We start from the raw sequence: 24,497 nt of genomic DNA, 5'->3' as shown, positions 1-24,497 counted from the left end.
ATTATTACTAAATATTATTTAAAAAATGTTATCATAACTAAATAGAATTAAAAATATCTAAACTATGATTATTAAATATACAAAATAAATTATTCGTACAGAAATTGTGTTTGGTTTTTATACTGCAACCCTACTAAAATATACGCTTTAGGTTTTGAAAAGTTGGACATGACCAATTAACTGTTCCTTCTACATCTGACTTGAAAACTAAACACTGCATTAAAGACCCATCTCAATACCGGAAGATTGCCAAATTCTGGTAATAATGGCCACACAGGTAAAAAACACACTCTCCAAAGCTAAGAATACAGCATCCATGAGACCAGATGACATCCCAGGCTTTGTACTACATGAACTACAAAATGAACTGGCACCTCACCTAAGTGTCATGTTTAATCATACCCTCACCTCAGGCTTCATGCCCACTGAGTGGCGCACAGCTACAGTTATCCCACTCCACAAGGGGGATCCACCTTGGATCCCGGGAACTACCGCCCCATCAGTCTGACAAACCTGATCTGCAAGGCCATGGAATGTATTATCATGGAACTTATAAACAAAGACACTGGCAACCTCCAAACACTGGACCCAACCCAGTTTGGGTTCCTGAAGGGCCGATCTTGTCTCCTGAACCTGATTGACTTCTTTGAATCAGTCTCCAGAGCTGTGGACGAGGGTAAGGCAGCCCACACAGCCTATCTGGACCTCGCCAAGCATTTGACACCATCCCCCACTCTGGAATCATAGATAAACTTAGTAAGCTGGGCATTAATCCCTACGTCACCCGATGGGTTGCCAACTGGCTTACTGACAGAACCCACACTGTAAAAGTAGCTGACTCCAAATCCAGCTCCAGACAAGTGACAAGTGGAGCACCTTAGGGTTCAGTCCTGGGATTTCTCTCATTTGGCATCTTCTTCTCTGAACTAAAGGCCAACACTAAGGGACTCTGGCTAACAAAGTTCGCAGATGACTGCAAACTGGGAGCCATTACTGAACCCCAAATTATGTCAATACTCTACAAAAGGGTACTATAAATCCAATAAAAAGTGCCAGGGCACGCTGGTTTACAATCAGAAAGTTTATTCCACAATACTCTTATTCCACAACTCTACAAAAGGGCCTTACAGAAACAGATGCTTGGTGCCAGAGCCATGTGCTCAACTCAATGCCAAGAAATGTATAGTTATCCCCTTTGGAAAAACATGTACCCGTGAATTACCACATAGGTGGCAGTACATCAAACACTGAATGTGTGATAAGAGACTTAGGGACATAGGTGGACAGTGGTTTCACCTTCAATAACCACATCGCCACAACAGTCAGGAAATCCTTCTGTGTGGCGCACCTCATCACTAAGGGCTTTTCATTCAGAAAAAAGGAGGTCACTGTCCCACTGTACTCATCCCTCATTAGACCCATTATAGAATACAACGCCTCGTTTGGTATGTACCTCTCAAGACATCTGCAACAACTGGAAAGGCTGCAGAAATACCTCACTAAAAGAATCACAGGCCTAAAGAAGATGCCCTATGCTAACCATCTTAAAAAACTTGAGCTATTCTCTTTTGCATATTGTCCATTCCGATGCGTTGGACAAGCTACACTTAATGAAATCCCAATCCCTCAGAGCCACATGCTCCAGGGATCTAAACCTTGTCATCACAATAAACAAAACATGCTGGAAGGATAGGTTCCTGACCCAAAGACTCCCCAGACTCTGGAATAGACTGCCCATACATGTCAAGCAGAGCACCTCTTTGGCCCTCTTCAAAAGGAACCTTGATGACTGGATGGGAGAAAGGAAATTCACCCCAGGGATCACGGCAGTCGCCCTGCTAGACAGGGGTCCAGGGAAGTAAATAGTGTGGGAAGAAATAGCCAGGGAATTGTTATGGCTAGGCTTGTATAGGCCCTAGGGTCAATAGCCTAGTACCAACCTATGAACCTATAAGAGCAAACATCAGAGAAATTTAAAATGAAAAAAAAAAAGATAATTCAGACATGACTTAAAATAATAAAAAGCAATTAAAGAATAAAAGAAATCCAAACAATAGAATATAAAATCTCAAAAAATGGTAAGCCAATGAGACTAAATGATTTCTGACACTCCACAGCATTAATTGTCAATAAGTAGCTGAAAGAAATTTCCAAAACTTAAATGCCTTCAGTCCAACTACACATGGATGAAAATTCAAACATAGTAAAAGCTTGCAATGTCTGTCAACCACAGCTGATAACAATCAGAAAAGAAAGATATGATGGAGCAGCATTTAGTAAAAACCTGAGCACAAAATAAGTTCTCCATTCCCTTAACTTTAAGTGTAATGTTATGTTTAACAGCAGGAGAGACCTGTAAAGGAGCTACCATATTCCCTTTTGTGTCAAAGTGGATATAACAACTAGTGCACTGATTGCTGTTTGTGTTATCAGAATGGCCTGGACAGCTGCACTCAGACCACCATATGGTATTGGGGGTATTTTATCACTATTACTATGCGTTGCTGAGATGAACCTTAAAAAGACAGAATGGCAGTGCAAGGGAAGACTAATAAGATTTGGTGGTGTTGTCTAGTGGTATTCTTGGAGCTTTAATCAAGTCTTAATTTTCATGTTTTATAGTTACAGTAGTGGTGCAATGCTGCCAAAGTGGAGAATGAACAAGCCCATGCAGATAACACAATATTCTTAGCGGGCGTACACTAGCATCCTCACTGGAAAAAAGACTACAGAAGGCTAAAGTATGCAGAAATGGATTACTACATTGCACTCTCCATGCTTAATACCTTCTCCCTTTGGGCAGGATTCATAGAACTCCTCTCCATCAATGCCAATTGCCCAGTACGTGCTGGTCAACTAGTATGAAGGAGAGAAAATCTGTTCTAGAGACATGGTAAAGCAACACTAAGAATCACCTTGTTAGAAGCTCATTACAGTGTCTCTGAATTGAACACTGTGCTGACAGATCTGACTTCAATAGTATTCTACTTAGTAACCCATGCATTGTCTTAGGAAAGGGAACCCCTACACACACACACACACACACACACACACACACACACACACACACACACACACACACACACATACACACATTCCCACACTTCACATTCAAGAATCGACATACAAGGCCCGCCACATTCCCTCATACACTTGGAAACACTAATCCTCACACCCACACACATGCTCAAACACACACTACGGACACAGAAGTTATCATTAGTACACATGTTGGCCTCATATAGTCTTTCCATGATTTGTGTCTGTACATTCCATCAAGGGGTTTTATATTTAAGTGGTACAAGGCTTGAACCCATGCAAACAAATTCACATGAACTTAACTGTGAGTGCACACCTCCCCACACACACACACAGACACACTTTCATTCAGACTCATTCATGTCCCTACATATAAACACTGACACCTCTCTACCCCATGACTCTGCAGTGCATACATGCAACGCAATTACTCTCATAGGACTGAATGGGTGAACAGTGTCAAAAGATGGTGCTCCTAATGTCACCATCATAAGACTCAACACTACAAATTATAAAGCAAAAATATTTCACCTCTACAGAAACTTGACTATCTTACTCTCAGCTACTCCTAAACCCCCTCTCAAAACATACAGCTAGAAATAGTATCATTAAAAAACTACTAGGTGTCACTACAGATAACCAACTTAAATTTGACACACATATTCAAAATGCAGTGAGAAGCACACACCAAAAACTATGTCTTCTTTACAAAGCCTCCAGTTTCTGTACTTCACAGTTTCACAGAACAATTTCCTTATCCTATTGTTTCATAGATTGTTTCATAGATTACTACTAGGCTAATTGCCCTTGTGGGCCATTTTAAGCCTAGCCAATTACCCCATGTGAGAATCAAACCCTGCACCTTGTGCTTGTAAGGTAACCGCCTTAACCATTATGCCACCCTCCCACCTTCTATCAAGTTTACTCTATGCTTCTCCTCTTTTTACAAATATAAACTCTTTATCAATTCAAAATTAATAAAGTACTATAACAAACTTCCCAGATTTTCTACCAAACTGCCATTGTATGGTCCTTCAAAAAAATTAAAATGGATGGAATTCCCACAATACCGCAGCTTCATTCAGTTAAATTATCTTACAAAATAATATTATTTCCAGATAAATGCCCCTCCCTCTCCACTAGTACAATAGTACACTCCAACAAAATCTGCAGATGCAAAACTACTCAAAGTAAACAAACAAATAAAATAATTCAGTTCCTCTGGTGATTTCATTCCACATATGTATGTAGAGAATGGAATTCCCTTCTCATTACTTTTATACAAACATCCTCCTCTATATCCTTTAAAAACAAACTATTGGACTAAATGTAATTCCTGGCACTTAACGTTGTTCCCTCCACCTTCATTCACCTGTCCGTCTACTATCGCTGCCTCTTCCACTTCTTTTCATATATTACTTCCCAAAAGCTCCTAATGTAAGCACTACCTTTCATCTATATACCTCAAAGACTTATGCTGCATTCTTCTAACTCATAACCTTCATTTTTCCACCCTAAAACTATTTTTGTCAACCTTTTCTTACAACAGACTTCCCCTATAGTGCTCTTCTCTCATACACCAATCTCATGCTTAACCATAACCTCTCTCCTTACATTTAAACCTCTCTATCCTTATCTCACTTTATTAAATTCTGACATTTTACAATTAAATCTTTCTCATCTGAGTAAACTCATTTCTTATTCACTGCATCTGTTTTTCTAGTTTATTTTCTTCTTTTGTATTAACAATATCTCTTCTTACAATCATAGGTAATCACCTGAAAATGAACACATTTTGGTATTAATTGTTTACTTTTGTGTAGATTATGTTATCACCGATGTTATATTGTCGATTTTTGCTTATTTTGATAGGCAATTTAATGCAGTTTTTCTGCCAGGCCTCCACTGAAAACAGATCTTCCATGGCCCAGTCAGACCATCCCTGTAAACAAAGGCATATTAAGGCCCTATTCAGGGGAAAAACCTCAGTGTACAGCAGTCTCTGACTCACAAAAGTTTACTGTGATGTGGAAACCTTCCAAAATAAGGCTTCCTTATTACTGTAAGTCTTTTTAAATCTAATGGTTTATCTCACTGCTGCTAGCGACAAATGGCACCCTATGGTTTATGGATGCTTCAGTAGTATTGTGTCTGAAGCTAAAACATATTCTACGGTGAACACTAGCACCTTCACATTTTGGTGAAATCAAAATGAACCTCTTTCCTGGTTTATCTCTTATCTTTATATGTTATGAACACATACTTTCAAATGTCGGTGGCACACACATTCCACATTCAGTTCCTGATCACAGAAATGGTGTGGTACAGTTAGTTTTCGGTAATTCTGGAAATACTTCACATAATATGTCCTTAGTTGCAACACCTTCTTGCAGAAATCTGATATTCTTTGAGGGAAAATGGTTAGCATTATAACTCTATATTTCATTAGATCAGCTGAAAAAAAATTATGTCTCATAAAACTTAGTTCAAATGCAGGAAGCTAAAAGCATGATAGGGTCATCCCTTATCTAAATAGTACAATAAGCTGCATCAACACCCTGACTAGGATGGTCTGAATGAATGAGTAATTCATTTGGTACAATAACACAGGAAGCAGTGCAATGACATTAACTTTGATTCTCTAAACTTACAATATGTCCTCATCTCCCTTAGCAATGTTACCAACAATACATCTCAGCAACAGACATAAATAAATGTAATGTAAATGTGTCTCCAGTTTCTTAATAATACCCAACATTAATTATCCAATGCATCCTCAGTGCTGCAACTTAAATCCTGTGCTCATTTCCTCTTGAATGTTTTACTTTTCTTTTTTTTTTTTAAACAAATTTATTGTTTTAACATATAAGAGAAATATCATAACAATTTTATACAAATAATTAAAAATAGGTATTATTATAATATTCAACAAAACAACTAAAGTATTTACAAAGACATCCACTACAATCAGATCAATTAATTAAACTAAAATACTGTGCTATTGAAATTAGAATTTTTTTAACAAATTTTGTAAATTATCCCATACAATAAAATGTGATGTTTTTCTAGTTGTTCTCATTCTAATTGTGCTTATTTCCATATGACACATTATATTCATAACATTTTTAAATTCATTGAACGAAGGAGGTGTATCTGAAATCCAATTTCTAGTTATTATTTTCCTAGCCACTGCTAGGATAGACCATAACAAGGGAAGCTTAACCTTTTTAACACTTTGAGGTACAGGTGTGTTGAATAATATAAGAGACTTAGAAATAATGAAATTATCTGTAAAAAGAGCCTGCAAAAATTCATTAATTGACTTCCAGTATTCTTTCAACTTCATACAGTCATAAAACATATGAGCCCAGTCAGCATTAATTTCTACATTACATCTCTTACATAGATTATCTTTATTATTAATTTTATTCATCATCAAAGGTGTATAAAAAGATCTATGTAAAAATTTCCATGTATAAAGTCTCCAGACAATGGAAGATGTAGTTCTATAAGCAGATTCCAATATATATTGTTTATCTTGTTGAGTTGGTGAATGTTTTACTTTTCTGAGATACCATGATATTATGGGACATTTATGACACTCTCCACAGAAATCCAAACTTTATCTTGCGTGTTACTTTCATGAAACATTCTTCATTTTTATCTGTAAAGAGACATCCATGACCTACATATAGTTCTACTACTCATGAAACATAGTTTAAGTAATGCATTTGGTTTAAGATTTACACATAAAGTAGACATCAGCCAAACTGTTTTTTTTTTGAATCTTACTCTTTGGGGTACTTCTCATCATATACTAAGTTGTTTAGTAAATACACCACTTCATATTCAGTTTTTTCATGGTTCTAGCCACTGCTCCAGCCATATCATTACATTCCTTCCTTTAGGTGAGTTACTTAAGGCTAGGTACTTATGCAACAGACGGGAAAAGTTCCAATAAGAAGCATACAGAATAATATCTATGTTTCTTCTTAGGTGGTACAAGCCAGATGGGACTAATAAGGCCTGTTTGAAATTCTGTGAGATGAATAGACAATTCTTGTATGAAAATTCCTATAACAACTTTTAATAATGTGAACGAAATATCTTTTAAAAAGCCTGCTAAAAAATGTCCTTGGTTTTAGAGAACGATTTTTTGTAGAAGGCTTTGTTCTGAAAAGTAAGAATATTAGAAGAAGTTGGTATGCACTTGCTGACAAGACTTACCTTAAGATATTACTACCATCTGTTCTCAGTTTTTCTTGTACATGGTAAAGAGTGTGGACATGCACAGAGACATGCTAATGGTGGCTGCATTTTAAATGAACTCTTATAGTCCACGCACCTCTAAAAGTCTTCTTTAGTTGTTTGGCAAATGTTTGGCAGTGCTTCCAAAGGGGGTTATACTTTCAATTTCACCTCTACTGAAGAGATAGAGGAACATTTAACTTCAAGACTGGAGGTTAAAAATAATATTTTCTGAAATAATATCCAAAAATGAACAGATGACCATAACCCCACCTGACAGTAAGAAGAGAGAACATCCCCTGACCCCAACCCTACCAAAGACAGTCCTGGGGACAAAAAATACCTTAAGAAGACAATATGATCAGACAGAATGAAAATCATCCACCCATTAAACAAATATTCCCCACTCAGCAGTCTGGAGAGTGAGACAAGTGACCCTTCTGGAGGAGTAGATGCTTTTGGCACTGAGACATATGTTTCTAAAGTGGAATCAATCAAGGCCTCATGGGATGAGAAGATAACTCGCTCATCACAGCCCTAATGGACATAAATGTTATTTCAATGGATGAGTGAGCGTAGAACCAGTTCCTCATGGAAAAATGCCTCTCTTGTTATGGCAGCAATTGCTTCATAAATAAAACCCATAGTGTGGAAGATTTTCCTTCTCTCTCTTACCGTTACCTCAGCTGTGGAGATCACATGCGTGCGATTTCATAGTGGAATACATGATTGCTGGTGAATTGTTTGCATCTAAATACCTGACATCAATTCCCCTATACGACTGCTTGCACTCAGTTGGTAGTCCCCTTAGGAGTTTTAACATTTGTTCAATGTTTTGGTAGTTAATGAGTTACCCCAGTCTTCTATTAACATTACGTTAGCTTAGTTGATTTTTGGAAGTAACAGAATAAGGGTGTAAGGCTCTAAGTTTTTTAACGGCTATGGTTTATAGTCCCTAACATTAGCTGCCTTTTGTACTGCATGCATTGGATTATTTGTTTTGGTTGGTCAGGTTCATGTTAATATAACTACTAGTTTATGTCCCAGCCTATATTAAGTTCTGCACTACATAGTAAATGATTTGACAGTAGTTGAATATCTAATTTGGGTTGTTTAATGATGATACTATAGTGGAGCTGGAAAGTAATAGTGAGGATCATAGAAAATGCTTTCGCTAGCAACCCAGCCTTCCAACAGGTTAGGAAACTATCAAACTGTGGCTTAGATACTTTTTTGCGACTTAAGCGCTTATACCAAACACCAAGCACCTTCAAGACAGATACTACTACAGTGATCACACTGGGAGATTCCTTAGATAAAACTAAACATCCAATTAAGTTTTTACTCTTAATGAGAGGGGAATGTCGACACTCTATAAGTGACTCACAATTCTGAATTTTTTGGAAATCAACAAAGGAACATGTAGTATTCCTTCAAGAAACTAAATTAAAAAATAAAAAGTGCCAAATTTTATTAAAATCTTGGCAAGGATGGGGAGCGACTAATCCTTTTAAATCTGCTAAGAAGGATGTGTGTATTTTAATCCATTCATTCTTAAACTGGGAGAAGGTTTTAGAAATACGAGATTTCCAGAAAGGCGGTGTATTTTCATTATAAAACAACAAGGCCATAACCTTTTGTTAAGGATTCTGTTGTCATTGGAGGAGACTTTAATAACATGCTGAACCCTAAATTAGATGGGCTCTCAGGTAATCATACAAACCAGGTTACAGTATCCCAGCTTTTAAGATCCTTTATGGAGGAACTTGACATTGTAGATGGATTAAGAACCTTAAACCCGGCAGTTAAAGAGTATACCTTCATAGCCCTCAATAGCTGAGTGGAAAGTAGGACTGACTTCTGGCTTCTCACTACATTATTAGTTAACAAGATACACTTGATAGATATTAGTCCCACAGTCTGGTCTGATCACTCAGCTATAAAATTAGAGATCCAATTAAACAAAACTTGCGCTTGACTGTTTGGTGACTGGACCCATTATTGTTAAGATCTACCCCATATAAACAAAAGTTAGAACAATTCATTATACAATACTGGGATGATAAACTAGGGTAATGATATGAAGCAATGGGTTAAGTGGGCTTTAAGTTATGGTTAAACATGAAGCCTTTCGACTTAACAAGAAAAGAGTTAATGAGAAACAAGATATGATCCTTTCAGTAGAAGAAAAAGTAAGAATATTGGAAGAAGACTACAAAAGAAATGACTGCAAAGACAAGTACTTAGGTCTTGAAATCATTATTGAAAAAGAGAAAATTAGAAATTGGTACTATGCTGTCTTGCATGAAAATTGGGATACATCAAAACATACTTCTGGGCTTGGGAGCTTACCTCACAAAAATGAATTGCCAACTGGACGACTGACAGGGCTTCAGAAAATCATATCATCACAATACTCTAGGATAATCAGGAATTAACCACAAAGCCTAAGGAGATCAATGATGTTTTTGTAGTACGTCATTTCAATATCGATAAAAGATCTGCAAAAGTTTCACAGAAGAGATGCTCAAACTCTTGAATGACCTAGAACTTAAGAAATTTTCAACAGAAGACATTAACCTACTTTCCAAACCTATAACATTGATAGAAATAACCAAAGTTGTATCAAGTTTAAGATCAGGGAAAGCAATAGGACTGGACACCTGACTTCTATAAGCAGTGTAAGAGTTACCTGTTACTTCCTCTTAAAAAAATTATTTAAAGACCTTGAAACTCTTGAATTTCTTTTCCTAAGACTCACTAGTAACCTAAGTCCTAGTGTTTCTCAAATCTAATAAAGACTTGACCCTACCCCAAAATTATAGACCTATTTCCTTATTACAGTTAGAAACTAAGTTATTTGCAGAAATACTGGCTAACAGATTAAGTGAGATCCTACCCAAATTAATGTCTAATTTCCAGCAAGGATTTACAAAATACAGAGTGGGCAACTCAGATTTATGTTGGCAAAAAGACTTAATTCAGCCGGCATTCAGATTGACTTTAAAAAAAAACATTTGGTTCTGTTGAATGGGAATTAATTTGGGTACTACTGCAATCCCTTAATTTTTCACTTTCCCTTCATAAACAATTGTAAGCTATTATATACCAGTCCACTAGCCCATATCAGTACCAATGAAATATTGTTACTGTCTAATCCACTTAAGGTGGAAAAGGGTATGAGACATGTTTGCCCACTTTCACCCTTATTATTTATTTTAGTAACTGAAGTCTATATCCTATATATCTCCAAATTACTTGTGACAGAGGGAATAGAGTAGAATTCAGTCTGACACTCAATCTCCTCATGGTTTACTGATGACTTTGTGGTCTGGACCTTAAATCCTACTCACAGTTATGATAACCTGATTGTTTTAAACACCTCGAATGACACAGGCTCAGAAAATAAGTCTCAGACAACTACAGTATTTCCGTTGTCTAAAAAATATGGGATGAGCTAGAACACCTTAAAAACAGAAAGAAATGGATTGCAGAGTAAAAATGTTCTTATCTAGGTCTAAAAATGTCAAGGAACCCCGCTCAGATTATAGATATAGATGGCAAATAATTAACTAGTGGTACTGACCAACAAAATTCCAATGTTGAAAAAAAAACTTTTACTTCTCTCCTGATGAAGACACAGATGATAATGTGTTTTCTACCAAAAGTCCACTTCCTAATGAGACACATTCCACACTGATTTCTGACTAATTAATTATGATAAAAAATCCAAACCTTGACAGCAAATTTTATTTGAGATAAGTGTTACCTCAAAATCAGTAGACAAAAGCTTTATGAGGCAAAGAAATAGGAAGGATTGGGTTTCCCTAACCTGTAAAATATAATGAGGCTGTCACAAAAATTCACTACATCCACTCGGGAATCCAACCTAGACCAATATGGATAACTTTGGAATTTCAGATAAGGGGATTAAAAAAAAACAGCAAGACCTTACTAAAATGCTAATACAATATGGGATACTGGTGTTTGGGAGTTAGGGACTGAAAATAAAGTCTTATGGTGGGGTCCAGCCAAAAGAACGTGGGGTACTTTGGAAAACACTTTGGAATACTCATTTATTGATAAGCATAAAAAAACTCTGGATAAATTGGATTAAGGCTGACATTCTGTTCCTCAATGATATCTAGAACCTAGATAAATATTGGGCAATGCCTCCAACTACAAAACTTTATATATATATATATATATATATATATATATATATAGAGAGAGAGAGAGAGAGAGAAATAGCAGTAAATTATACAAGACAAATACATGAAGACAATAAGATCATGAAAGGTCAAAGCAAAGAATTATAATGGGGACTTGCAAATTGGTTTCTTTTATCATGAGTATAGAGATACTCCATACCCCTCAATACAAGCTAATAGTAATAAATGGAAGAACATCTTCCACAAGTCCCTAGGTACACAGATGAAATGGGTACATGGACAAGCTGATTTCATCAGTTCCTTTCCAGTCATCTATCAATCCACAAACTTTAAACTTCTCCATCAGTAGTCATGCTCCCCGGCAAGGTTGTTTGAATGGGTTCTATATACCATTAATCACTACTGGCATTGTCACTCCCCCTATGAAGGCTATCTATATGATCTGGTCATGCCCTACATTTTCCATAATATGGAATGTTGTCATTGAGGCATGTATATGGGCAAGCAGATGTGCACTTCCTGAATATACCTATGCTACATTTATGCTTTTTGGCATTACCCACATTTCTAATTCATGCCAACCCATATTTGGGGCTGGAGCAGAATGATTAGTGCAGCTTTTATTGGATTTATATTCAAACATTGGAAACTAATCCCTCCCCAATGGAAACTTCTCTCACTTTCCCAAATTCCCATACAAATTTATCAGATAGGAACTTCCCAAAACCGACACGGCTGAATTATTAGAAATATGATTATATGATCTCCAAAATAGTCACTTAACAAAGTTAGTGTGGCCTGATCTTATAATCTGATAGAGACGAGAGAGTGATTTTTAAATATGTTAGCAAGTTGAAAAGTAGTTTCTCAATCAACAAAACTGAATTTTTGATTGGTAATGTGTTTTATCAGAATTATGTAATAAGGACAAATACCGTTTTCCAATCTCATGTTTAAAAAATTATATTACAACAGAATTTTTTGATTGGTAATGTGTTTTATCAGAATTATGTAATAAGGACAAATACTGTTTGCCAGTCTCATGTTAATGAAATTATATTACAACATAATTTTTTCTTTTCTCTTTTTACTCTTTGTGATTATGAACTGTTTTATAAATATTATGCCACTGAATATACTGCATGATAAATATAGTTTTTTCAGTGTTAAAAAATACATGGGGAAAAAGTGTATCTGACTTTATGGTTTGTAATCACTCAGTGGTATCACCTTTTGATCCCTCACCTTAACTGAATGGCTCTATCTCCTGTAGTAGGTTTAGCATTTGGGTTTACATATATATTACGTTAAAAAACTAGGAACACCAGTGCCGTGCATTTTGATATCAACTATGCTTACAGCTGCAACAACAAATGTTTAGGGTTCCTATTAAATGGTCTAATGCATCTTGATCGATCTTGAAAGCACAAAAAGGCAAAACAGCGATACAACATATAAGTGAATTCTTTCCCTGGGAAAGAAATTGCTTGGCCGCTTCTGTTACTTTGCCGTTTTTGCCGATGTAGTGTGATCTCGGAGTTGGTATATTTAAGAAGGGGGGTGTGGGAGGCGAAGCCCCCCACTTTATTTAATGTTTTAACATTTTTTTTTATTTTTTGTTTTGTGGAACAGTGATTTTTTTCCCTTGGAAAAAATTGCTGTTCTAAGCGTTCGAGATTGTAAGCTTTCGCTTACATGGGTTCGATAAATAATTGTTCGCTTTTTTAAGCATTCGATGATTTAACATAGACCTGTTCCTGTAATTTAGCATATATGGGAACAAAACAAAAATTACAATTAGATTCCATCAGCAGCTCAGGTATATCATACATAGACATACACTCATCTAAGAAAGCACTGCCAACTGTGACCATCTTGCCAGATATGAGTGGTAGTACACTCGGGCATCACATGAGTGAATTTTAACAACACTGAGGATTTCATCACTGTAGCATAGATTCCATCTCCAAGATCACCTAAATTGTGGGTTAAAGTGGCATTGTGTCACAGACAGCCACCTCTGACATCCATATCCTAACAGTACAGCAGATAAAGAAGAGCTATCATTATGCATTACTTAGTTTTTAACAACTATCTGTACAAAGGAAGAAAACAGCAGCTCTTGGGAAAATAAAATGGGGGAATAGGGAATAACGGATGAATTAGTTCTAGTTCTACATTTTATGTACTACCGCCTTACCCTCTGTATCTCACAGCTGGATATTCCTTTAAGGTAGCACACAAGGTGGCAATCTGCTCTGCCAACCGCTCCATGACAAGGTTTTTCATCTGAGCCTTGTGAGGGCTGTAGAAGCTCTGGAATGTTTCAGCAGAATCAAGTGAGAAAACCTTGGGGAAGAGGAAAAAAAGGATCTGTAATGTATGTTAAGTAAAACACAAAATATCATTCTTCATGATAGAAGGAAAGCAGTTACCAAAAAAAAAAAAATAAAAAATTCAGTCCCACTTTGGCAAATCACTCAGTTATGTTAATAACTCACCTACTGTTAACAGCACATACTAGGATATTGCCAACTAGTTCAAAAAAATACATTGCTTTATTTGGGTTCAATTGTTAGTAAACTATTGCTATGCAAAAATGTGAAAGAAGCGTGTTATCAACAAATCAGAGAGTTAGCCCCATTTCAAAACATGGAGTTCATTTTTACGGCAAACTAACTGGTGAGCTCTTTGGGAACCTGTGGTAGTAAATGGTTTAGCTCAAACCAACATTTGTCTCTACCCATCTCTGGTGCAGTTTTGTGCACAAATAAGTACTAATATTGAGATGCTCATGGTAAGTTAATATACTAAGAAGGTACTGTATGATTAAACATGGGATATAGCACCTTTGTTTTTAGATGAAGGGCACAGCTTCCTGGATAACACTTCTGTTTCTTTAAGAAAATATTTTTCTTCAAGCATCCTACGAGTTTTGTTATGCACCTTTTTTCTGAAATCAAAGCAAATGTTTGTCACTGCCAGTACTTTGTGTTTTAGTGCAAAATGATTAATTGTGACTGCCCTCACTGCACAATACTCTAGCGTTCATCTAAAATAAATATACAGCAAAACTTGCTCATCCCCAGGATAAGCATTATCCCTAAACATGACTAAGTACCCGTTCGTACTTTACTTTACACCTCCTTTCTATTCCTGCTTCACACATTTCATAGCTTCAGTCAATTTCTCTCCCCCGTGATACTCTATCTAAATTTGCTATAACTCTGCATTTTTTTCTCTTACTTCAGACTCCATTTCCTGTTTGTATTGTTTTAACTTAACTTTTAATTTCTCTAAATTGGCTAAGATTTCTCTAAATATTAAATCATTTGTCATATAAGTTGTATCTATATGTAACTAATGTTGTCACATTATGTCTAATTTGGTATAATTATTTAAACTGTGGATGTTTTTGTATTATTTTTAAAGATTGAAAAATTATTGTTCTTAAAATTTTTTTTAATACTTCGCAGGTTTTCTCCATGGGACTTCAATGAAAACAGATGCCTATCCAGTCAGACTTTCACTGTAATCATATGCCAATAAATAAAAAAGCAGCATGCTCTGAAGGAATATGATTAATTTCTTGGCAAAACTAGCAGCAGTTATGTACTGATACCTCTAGAGATTTTACAGAATTTGTGACCCAGTTTTTTAGCATATTCTTTCTACAGTGCTACCAATAAACAAAAGTAGAGAAGACCTGGTTATCTTAACTTGGAAAATGATAATGAATAAAAGTTGTGAACTCTCATGTCACATTACAGCAAATTGTTTTCTGCTGGATCTGAAAAAAAAAGGCAGCAACCTCATCTACGAGAAGCATGTGTTGATTCAACTTTATATGAATATTTGCTAAATAAGATTATTAGCAGGGAATTAATATATTTTTGTACAGTGAAATCTCCAAGGTTGCCAGTTCTGTACAGGCCCCTTTAAATCCACATAGTTTTAACAAGTCCCCCATTCAGATGTACATACCTCTCAACCTCTTAGTACAAGAAATCTGAACAAAGCGAAAAGTATCAGGGGACAAAGGCCCTAAAATAGAGACAAATTTTAAATTTTGCTCTTATAAACTTAGAAAAGTACTAGAATAGCATACATATATAATTGTATCTTGTTGGGAATGTGAACACATTGTCAGTAGTGGTAATAATTTTACTATAAATGCATTGTTTTAAACATTTTATTTACAATGTACTTCTTGGTTTGCTGGGTATGGAAATAAGGTACGGGAGTTTTGAGACTATCTTAACCTGAGTAGATTGAATTTGCATTTCACTTATAACTCTCAAAAGCAATGGGTAGAACTTTATTGAGTTAGAAGTTTATGCTGGTAAAAATGAATGTGATTTTTTTTTTAGGAAAGACAGCGAGAGAAACAGACTTCTTTTTCCCAAGTTGCTATCCAAAGCACAATAAGGTTAGTATATAGAATAAACAGAAATGATTAATTTCTTACCTGGGACCATGGCACAATGTTCTCCTACCAACATCCCAAAGATGAAGACATGTCACCTGCAGACTGTTTGCCTACAGTAACAATAACAGCCCTAAACCAACTTCCAAAAGATAAAGACATGCCACCTGCAGACTGTGTTTGCCTGCAGTAACAATAACAGCCCCGAAAGCTTACGATTGCTCTTTCTCCACCTTGTTCTTCTTCACTACAACTTACTCTTCTCCTGTGCTAGAGAAATGCTCCAGTAAACAAATAAGATCAAATCGTAAAATATTCCAGAAAACACAGTTTTGTGGCTTGAGATACTCTGATATTTAAACTTCATAATTTAGACTCTTTCCCTGCTCTTGCAAGCAGAATTACCTTAAGGACCACAGCCTACTAGCTAAGATCACTTTAGTTATCAGGATTAATCCTTCAATAGGTTCAGTTTTAAACTTCAAGTCCGGACAGTTTTAAACTTGGTAGTTTCTCCATTTGATGTAATCTGTTCTTTGAAAGTACTTTCTGTCCTACTTATATTTTCTGTACTGTGAGAAAACAGTAAATATGAGTAAACATTTCATCTCTGCAGCATATTTCACTTCAGCCCATTATTTTGAAGCCGAGATGTTAATATGTTAATTAAGCAGGAGTGTCAGGGGAAAACCTCCCTCCCATCTGGGAGCTGCAAGTGAGGATTTATACCCTTTCAGAAAATGCTTATAAAGAAGACACCTTTACCCATATAACATCAACAGCTTGATGCCACAATCAAAAATGTCAAGATTGTTTTAATTCCTTGTGATTTAAAAAAAAAGAATCTCCATATAGGATCTCTGTAAGGAATATTTTAGAAGACTTAAATTACCTTGACCTTGGTGAACACCCTGGGGGCTGTGGTGAGACCGAAGAGTAGGACCCTGAATTGATAATGACTGGCCCCTAGCCAAAAGTGGAGGAACCTCCTGGATCGCTTATCCATCAGAATATGGTAGTACACATCCTTGTGGTCTATCGGGCACAACCAGTCTTCCTCCTGCAGGAAGGGCAGGATGGATTGAAGCGTGACCATCCGGAACGTTTCCTTGGCAAAGAACAGGTTCATTGTTAATAGGTCGAGAGTCATTCTTAGGTCCCCTGTCTTTTCTGGCACCAAAAAGAACCTGGAATAGATGCCTGATTTGGACTGGTCTGGAGGCACCTGCTGGATGGCTCTTTTTTCTAGTAGCTTTTGTATTTCCAAGGCCACGGCCTCCCTGTGAGCAGGTGGGACATCCAGGAGGCGCCTTGCGTAAGGGGGCTTGTTTATGAAGGGAATAGAATAGCCTTTGGATATTATTCGAAGCACCCAGTGATTTGTCGTGATGGACTCCTATTGGGCTAGGTGCATCGAAAAACACCTCCCGACAGTCGGGCACCCCTCAGGGTTGCTGCGCGAGTCTCTCTGAAAAATGTTCATGTGTCCCAAAGTTCTTCGGTCCCCCTCTGCTCTGGCATCCACCTTTTCCCCCTCTGCCTCTGGGGGAGAAGGAGTCCTGAGCGTTCCGGGACTGCTAAGTTTTCTAGAACCACAGCTTCTTTTGCCCTCGCTGGTTCCTGGAAAAGGACCTTTGAGGGTTACAGAAGCGGATCTCGACGGCTGACAGTGTCTTCCCATCTTTCTCACTCTGAACAAGCGTATCGTGGACAGTCTGAACAGGGTCGAACCGTCAAAGGGTGCATTAGTGAAGGATGCCTTGAAGGGTTCCAAAAAATCGCAAAGACAGAGCCAGGCTTGATGCCTTAAGGCGATGCCGGACCCGCTAGCCCTAGCTGCTCCCTCGGTGGCATGAGAGAGTAAACGCATGGACGTATTGGACACAGACTTGAGAGTGGCCATATGAGCCGAGAAGGTCCGTTTATCCTCAGCCAACATGGACTCCAGGGGAGACTCAGTGTACTCTTTCAAGAGGTCCCGCTTCAGTGGAATTACGTGGGCCAAGTAATTCAGCGCCCTTATAGTAAAGGTGGCTGAAGCAAAAGTCTGTTTTCCAAGACAGTCCATAGCCCTGGACTCCTCATCTGGGGATGGACCGAGGAACTTTCTTGGGTGAGTTCCTTTTTTGTGGCCGCCACCACCACCATGGCATCAACCGGGGAACCTTTGTTCCAAGAAGCTCTATCTGCCGGTGGACTCAATATTTTGTCAGGCCTTTTAGGTATAGGCTCCACAGTGTCCGGTTCCTTCAAAGCTATGGTGGTGATAAGGTCCACCAGAGGGTCGTTCGGGATGGACACCCAAGAGGTAGATGGGCCTGTGTCAAATGCCTCCAGGAATACTGACTCGTCGGAGGAAGGTTTTTGGGTGGACCACCCCCCTCCCCTCTGGTGAAGGATTTCCATAATGTCTCCAAAGGAGATGTCTTCAGGGGAGTGTTTTGTTGGAACCTTCCCCTTCCTCCAAGTCAGTATCCTCAGTGTGGGACTTGGGGGAGTCCAAGTGCCTCCTTTTACACTGGCATTTGTGAGGTATCTCCTCGGGTGGACTCTCTGGGGAGGGCTCACAAATGGTTTTGTGTTCCTCCAAGGAAACTGTCTGGGGCGCAGTAGACACAGGCTGTCCCTGGGGGGACTGGATGATGGAAGACAAACCCAGCTGCGAGGGAGCAGGGATGGACCTTGAGGACAGAATGAGGGGTCTCGATCCCTCAGAGAGAACCCTCTCTACAATGTCGAATGCCGAGGGAGAACCGGCCTCCCTGAAACTGGTAGTGAGGGTAGCCGAGACCGTCAGATCCGACGAAGGGATCAGAGCCAAAGATGGAATGGCCGGACCCGAAGGGACAGTATGCCCCGACCACAATGGGGCCGATGACACACTCATCCCCTCGGATCCGATGCCCAACTCTTGGATCCGAGAGCTCGGATCCAAAAGCAGATCCGACAGACTCAAGGGCATGGCCAGGGTCGAGGCCAAAGGCACCATCGGCGCCATCCCCCTGACTCCAGGGCTCCTCAGATCCATAGACTCCGATATCTGATGGTGGATCGGAGAAGGAGCTATCGGGGCGAAAAACGGAGCTGAACTCCCCGCACCGGGAGGGGGGGAGCCAGCAGTACCCCCATCTGCAGTTGAGTTTGTAGAAACCTTCACATCATCCGAACCATGTTTGCTTCAGAGAGGCTCCGAGTCGATCTGGAGGATGCCACTGACGCCGGCCAGGAGAGCTGATGCGAAGATGACCCCGAGGGTGGTCTAGCCTCCTCCTCCGGCTCCGGAGAAAAACATGGTGAATGGAGCCGAGGAAAGGATGGCCTGGCAACTTATACTGGAGACAAGATCACCTTAGTGGGAGGGGCCGTTGGATCCAACTCGACCTGTCGCTTGCGGCCCCTCTCTCTATCTTTATCCTTTTCTAAATGTCTCTCTGTCTCCCTGTGTTTTTCTTTGACTTCATCTTTCTTGGCCTCTCTCTCTCCTTGTGGTAAGGTGGGAGAGTGAGTCCTGGACAGGTGAGAAGGGCCTGAAGGCTGAACAGCCACAGCCGTGGCAGGTGAGGAAGCAGCAGAAGAGGGAGAAGTTGATTCTGCGTGTAGAAGATCCGCCAAAATTAACTTGTTCCTGCGATCCCACAGAGCTCGGGGGTTGAAGGCCGCACAGATCTTGCAGCCAGAAGACAAATGGGCCACCCCCAAGCAAACTATCCACAGAGTTTGACCATCGGCTGGAGACAGCTTGTGGCCACACTCTGTGCACTTAGAGAAAGTCACTTTCTGACATCTTAGAGAACACACACACACTCTACGGGTGGGAAGGGGGGGCCTACACTAACAGAAAGTTAACAACTTTCAAGGTACAGAAAAAACAATTATTGTAAACGGAGAAGGATAAACTAATAATTATTTCTAAAAATTATCAAAAGGGCACACACAGACCAAAGGTATCGAAAAAACCCTGACACTTGCCTGGAGCTCAGAAATCCTGTGCTGGTGAAGCCGCGGCAAACAAGATCTGAAGACTGGAAGGAGGTTGCAGTGTAGTATGGGTAGGGGGGAGGAGCTTGGAGCTCGGATCTTTTTACTTGGTATACTGCCGGCTCAGATCCAAAACCCACAGGTTGCTGATCAAATGAAGTTAACTACTTCAGATCTTCTGTTTGGCAACTGACAGGTTCAGGATAGATATGTCTAGAATGGGCCTTAAGTCCCCAATTTTCTTTGACACCAAAAAGAACCTGGAGTAGAAGCCCGATCTGGACTGAGCTGGGGGGACAGTTTTGATGACTCATTTTTCTAGCAGCTTGGACATTTCCCGTGCTGCTGCCTCCCTTTGCGTGGGTGGTACATCCGGGAGGTGTCTGTGAGATATTGGAGAACCTACAAAGGGGAAAGAGTATCCTCTGGATATGATTTGAAGCACCCAGTGCTCCATAGTTATGGACTCCCATGCCACTGGGTGCAAGGACATTCATCCCCCGAATGCCTCCAGAGTAGAGCATTCGAGCAACCCCTCAGGGTTGCTGCCTGAGTCTGTCTTAGAAAGGTTCTCGAGACCCGAAGTTCCACGGACCCACTCTGCCTCTGGGCCGGTGTCCATTCTTTCCCCCTCTGCCTCTGGAGGAAGAAGAGCCCTGAGTGTCCCGGGAATACTGTGACTTCTGAAACCGTATCTTCATTTGCCCTCTCTGGTTCCGGGAAAAGTCCCTTTGAGGGTTAGAGATGCAGATCCCGGTGGCAGATAGTGTCTTCTCGTCCTTCTCACTTTGGATTAATGTCTCCTTGATGGTCTTTCCGAAGAGTGTAGAGCCGTCATAAGGGGCAATGGCAAACGATGCCTTGAAGGGTTTGGAAAATTGACATAACCTGAGTCAGGCGTTACGCCTCATGGGCATGCCGGACCCAGCCGCACTATATCTCCTTCCATAGCATGGAGAGGAGTCACATGGATGTGTTAGATACTGCTTTTAAAGTGGCCGTCCTTGCAGAGAACGAAGTCTTGTCCTCCTGCAACATGGACTTGGGGGGAGACTCCTCCAGCTTCTTTACCAGGTCACATTGGAGTCTGGTGACATGGGCCAAGTAGTTCAGCACACCTAATCGAAAAGGTAGCTGAAGTGTACACCTGCTTCCCTAGGTGGTCCATCATCCATGACTCTCGGTCAGGAGAGTGGACCGAGGAACTCTCCTGTGCAAGTTACTTCTTAGTGGCTGCTGCTATCACAATGACGTCTACGGGGGAGCCCTTTTTCCAAGATGGCCTATCTATGGGGGGGTGGCTAGGATTTTGTCAGGTCGCTTTGGGATAGGTTCCATGGTGTCCGGTTCCTTCCATGCCCGCGAGGTGACCAGATCCACCAAAGGATCCGTGAGAGGGGACGCCCAAGAAGTAGACAGGCCTGTGCCGAAAGCCTCCAGGAACACAGACTCATCAGAAGAAGGTTTGGGGGCAGGCCAACCTCCCCACTGGTGCAGGATCTCCATGATGTCTCCAAAGGAGACATTCTTGGGAGGTGACCTGGGGGAACCCTCTCCATCATCTAAGTCTGTGTCCTTGGTGAGGGACTTGGGGAAGTCCAAGTGCCTCCTCTTGCATGTATGCTTGCGAGGCACATCTCCAGTGGGACTCTCTGGGGGGCACTCGCAAGCCATTTGTTCCTCTGGGGGAACCGTCTGGGGCTCTTCGAGCATGGGCTGTCCCTCTGGTAAAATGATGGGGACTGTAAACAGAGTGAGGGGGTCTGGGAGGAGTCTGAGGGGTCTCGTTCCAACGGAGAGAACCCTTTCTACCATGTTGAATGGTGAAGGAGAGCGAACCTCCTGAAAAAACAATAAGGAGGCCAGTCTTCCCAGGTCCGATGAGAGAATCGGAGCTGGGTCCGAGGTGGATGGAGCTCCGTGGGAGGGAACCTGGCCAGACAAAGTTGGAGCCGATGAAAAGGTTCCACTCCCTCAGATCTGACACCCAAGCTCCGGCTCCAAGAGTGGCTCGGATCCAAGCTGGTCAGATCCGAAACGCTCCAGGCAGCTGTCGGCATCGAGGAAGCAGGTACAGTCAGTGCCGACCCCCTGACCAAAGCCAACCTTGGCTCCGAGTACTCTGAACCCGAAGGTTGGATCACAGAAGGAGATATGGGTTGAAAGAAAGGAAGCATGCTCCCACCTCCAGAGGCAGGAGTCTGGCAAAACCCCCATCTGGATCTGTGTAAGGATAAATCACCTCATCATCTCATCCAGATCCATATCTGACAAGGAGCGGGTGGACCGTCACGAGGCCACGGACTCCGACCTGGCAGGTCGGGGCACCGAGGCCCAAGAGGCTGGCTGTGTCTCCTCCAGCTCCAGGGAGAACATCGGAGATCGGAGCCGAGGGTAGTCACGGATCCGTGGTGTCTTACTCGGAGAAGCGAGGTCCAGGGACCTCTTTCTCTTTTCCCTCGTCTTCGACTCTCTCTCCCTCTCTCTACCTCTTTTCTGCTCCGCTACCACAGGCTTTGGTACAGGACGTTGAGTCCCAGCCTGGGAGGGAGGAGAAGCCAGAGGAAGAGAGGAGGGAGAGGCGGCCACAGCAGCCACTGTGACTGAAGCCGGAGATGAGGAAACAGAGTCAGAAGGAGAAAGAAGGTCTTTCAGGGCCAACTTGGCCTTCCTATCCTTAAGGGAGTGGGGTTTGAAGCCCGCACAAATGCTACAGTCCACACTCAGGTGGGCCACGCCCAAGCAAAAAATACACAGAGTGTGGCCATCCACTGGTGATAACTTATGGCCACACTCTGTGCAGCGCTTGAAAACAAGCTTTTCAGCCACACTCTATTTTAGAAAGTTAACCTTAATAAAAAAGCAGGTTCTTTCTAAATAACACACACACACACACCCACTTACCACATTCATCTACAGAAAACACTGAGGGGGGAGGGGAAGCTACTACCTACACCTCAGAACAAACTATTCTAACTACCCAAAAACATTAACACTCGACACGCCAAGCGAGGGGAGGAGACAGGGGACCTTTACTAACATTAACTGAGAGAAATTTGGAAAAAAAATATTTATTCATGAAGGTTTTAAACCCACTGACTAGTTGGAGCTCAGAAGACACGATGCTGAAGCAATTCATGGCAAATGAGATCTGGGGATGGAAGGCAGTGGAGGTGTATTATGGGTAAGGGGAGGAGTTTGGAGCTCGGAGCTGATGCTAGTAAAAGTTGCCATGGTAGGATGTTGGATTTTGCTCTGGATCCTGTCAGAAAAGGCTTTTCAAATGTAGCCACTGTTTGAGAAAAGTACACACTGAGCTCCTGCACACCATGCAGTCTAAACAGTAACTTACAAAGATGTAAGTAACAACAGTGAATGTCACTGCAGTGGTGTCCAATTCGACTGCCTCACTGTCATCTCCACGGCTGGCTGATTGTTACATAGGACACAAAGTTACTCAGGAACTGTTATTCACCATTAGACTGCTAAAAGTGACAATTTCTGTAGTTGTTCTGTCCTGATTTTTTAAGTTTTTTCCTACCAATCTCCCTGTGACCGTAAATATCCTTTGTCCTACAGATCTCTTTATTTCTAAAACTTCTCAATGTTCACAATTGCCAGGCATGTGAAGTGAAGAGAAAGGCTTTCTCTTACTCCTAATCCTCCCCAGCTCTATTGGCAGGCAGGCATGATGCAATGCTGGTCTCTAGGCCCAACAAGGATGCAAACTTCTGCATGCCCACTATGCCTAGATACAAAGGCACTCACTCCTTTAAAAGATCTCACCCTTGCATCGTACATTTTGTGCATAGAGCACACACCTGCAGTGTGACACATTGGTGTTATTCCTAATTAACTGAAACCAGCTAGTGTGTGTGTGTGTGTGCGCGCGAGGGTTAAACTAAGTTTAAGTTACTCGTGTTAAGATTAGAATGAAAGGCTCTGGGCTCAGTCTGAGATAGGTGATATCCTGGTGATCCATTGAATATAACTATGATCTGTAGTTGTTCAGTATAGAACAAAGGGAACAAGGTCAAGATACAGAGGAGAAAAGGAAGCATCTACATGGCTTCATCATGATGCAGAAGAGGAAGAAGAAGTGAGAATAAAGATAGAAGTATCACTGTCATGGGAGGAAGATGCTGGCCCTTTGTCAAAGTTAGATGAGTATTGGGGGTGAGCAACACCTTAGATACTAAGGTGAGTAATAAATTGTTTCCTCAGTATAAAAACAGGACAATGTTATTTGTGTTGTTCAGGCATTTGAAATAGTATATAACCGACATCAAATTGACCACAGAAAGTGGGTGGGGATGGAAGTTCCTCTAATCATGGGTAATGCAATTAAGCAATTGAGCAAAATGAATGATATGAATTAGCCACTCCAGTGATGTAGTGGGATACAGTCCTAACTACGGCCCAGATGACCTGCATTCAGTTAGTGGCTTGGGCAACTGACACAGTAGCAGGAAGAAATGGACTTACCTGTCCCTGGGAGGAGAGCATTCATTGATGATGCTCCTTTAGGGGAGGCGTGGTCCAGTGAGAGGAGCTACCTCTGATGAATCAACAAGCATGAGAGGTGGAGCACAGAGTGTGTAGGGGTTTTAAAGAAATCCCCCAGGATGGAAGTG

At 40.7% G+C, this 24,497-nt stretch overlaps 1 protein-coding gene across 2 annotated transcripts in view; it reads right to left on the bottom strand.

Moving 5' to 3' along the window:
- Window positions 1-24,497, bottom strand: part of STXBP1 (syntaxin binding protein 1) — an 890,876-nt gene that overhangs the window by 291,175 nt on the left and 575,204 nt on the right. For both annotated transcript variants that reach the window (XM_044058397.1, XM_044058398.1), the window contains exon 7: window positions 13,660-13,808. In XM_044058397.1, the coding sequence (XP_043914332.1) occupies window positions 13,660-13,808 (149 nt within the window). The remainder of the gene's footprint in view (window positions 1-13,659; window positions 13,809-24,497) is intronic.

The sequence above is a fragment of the Protopterus annectens genome, chromosome 16.part0, assembly GCF_019279795.1.
Source record: "Protopterus annectens isolate FY-2018-M chromosome 16.part0, PAN1.0, whole genome shotgun sequence".
Lineage (NCBI taxonomy): Eukaryota > Metazoa > Chordata > Ceratodontiformes > Protopteridae > Protopterus > Protopterus annectens.
Note: the sequence above shows the minus strand (reverse complement) of the source record. Positions and strands in the feature narration are given on the sequence as shown.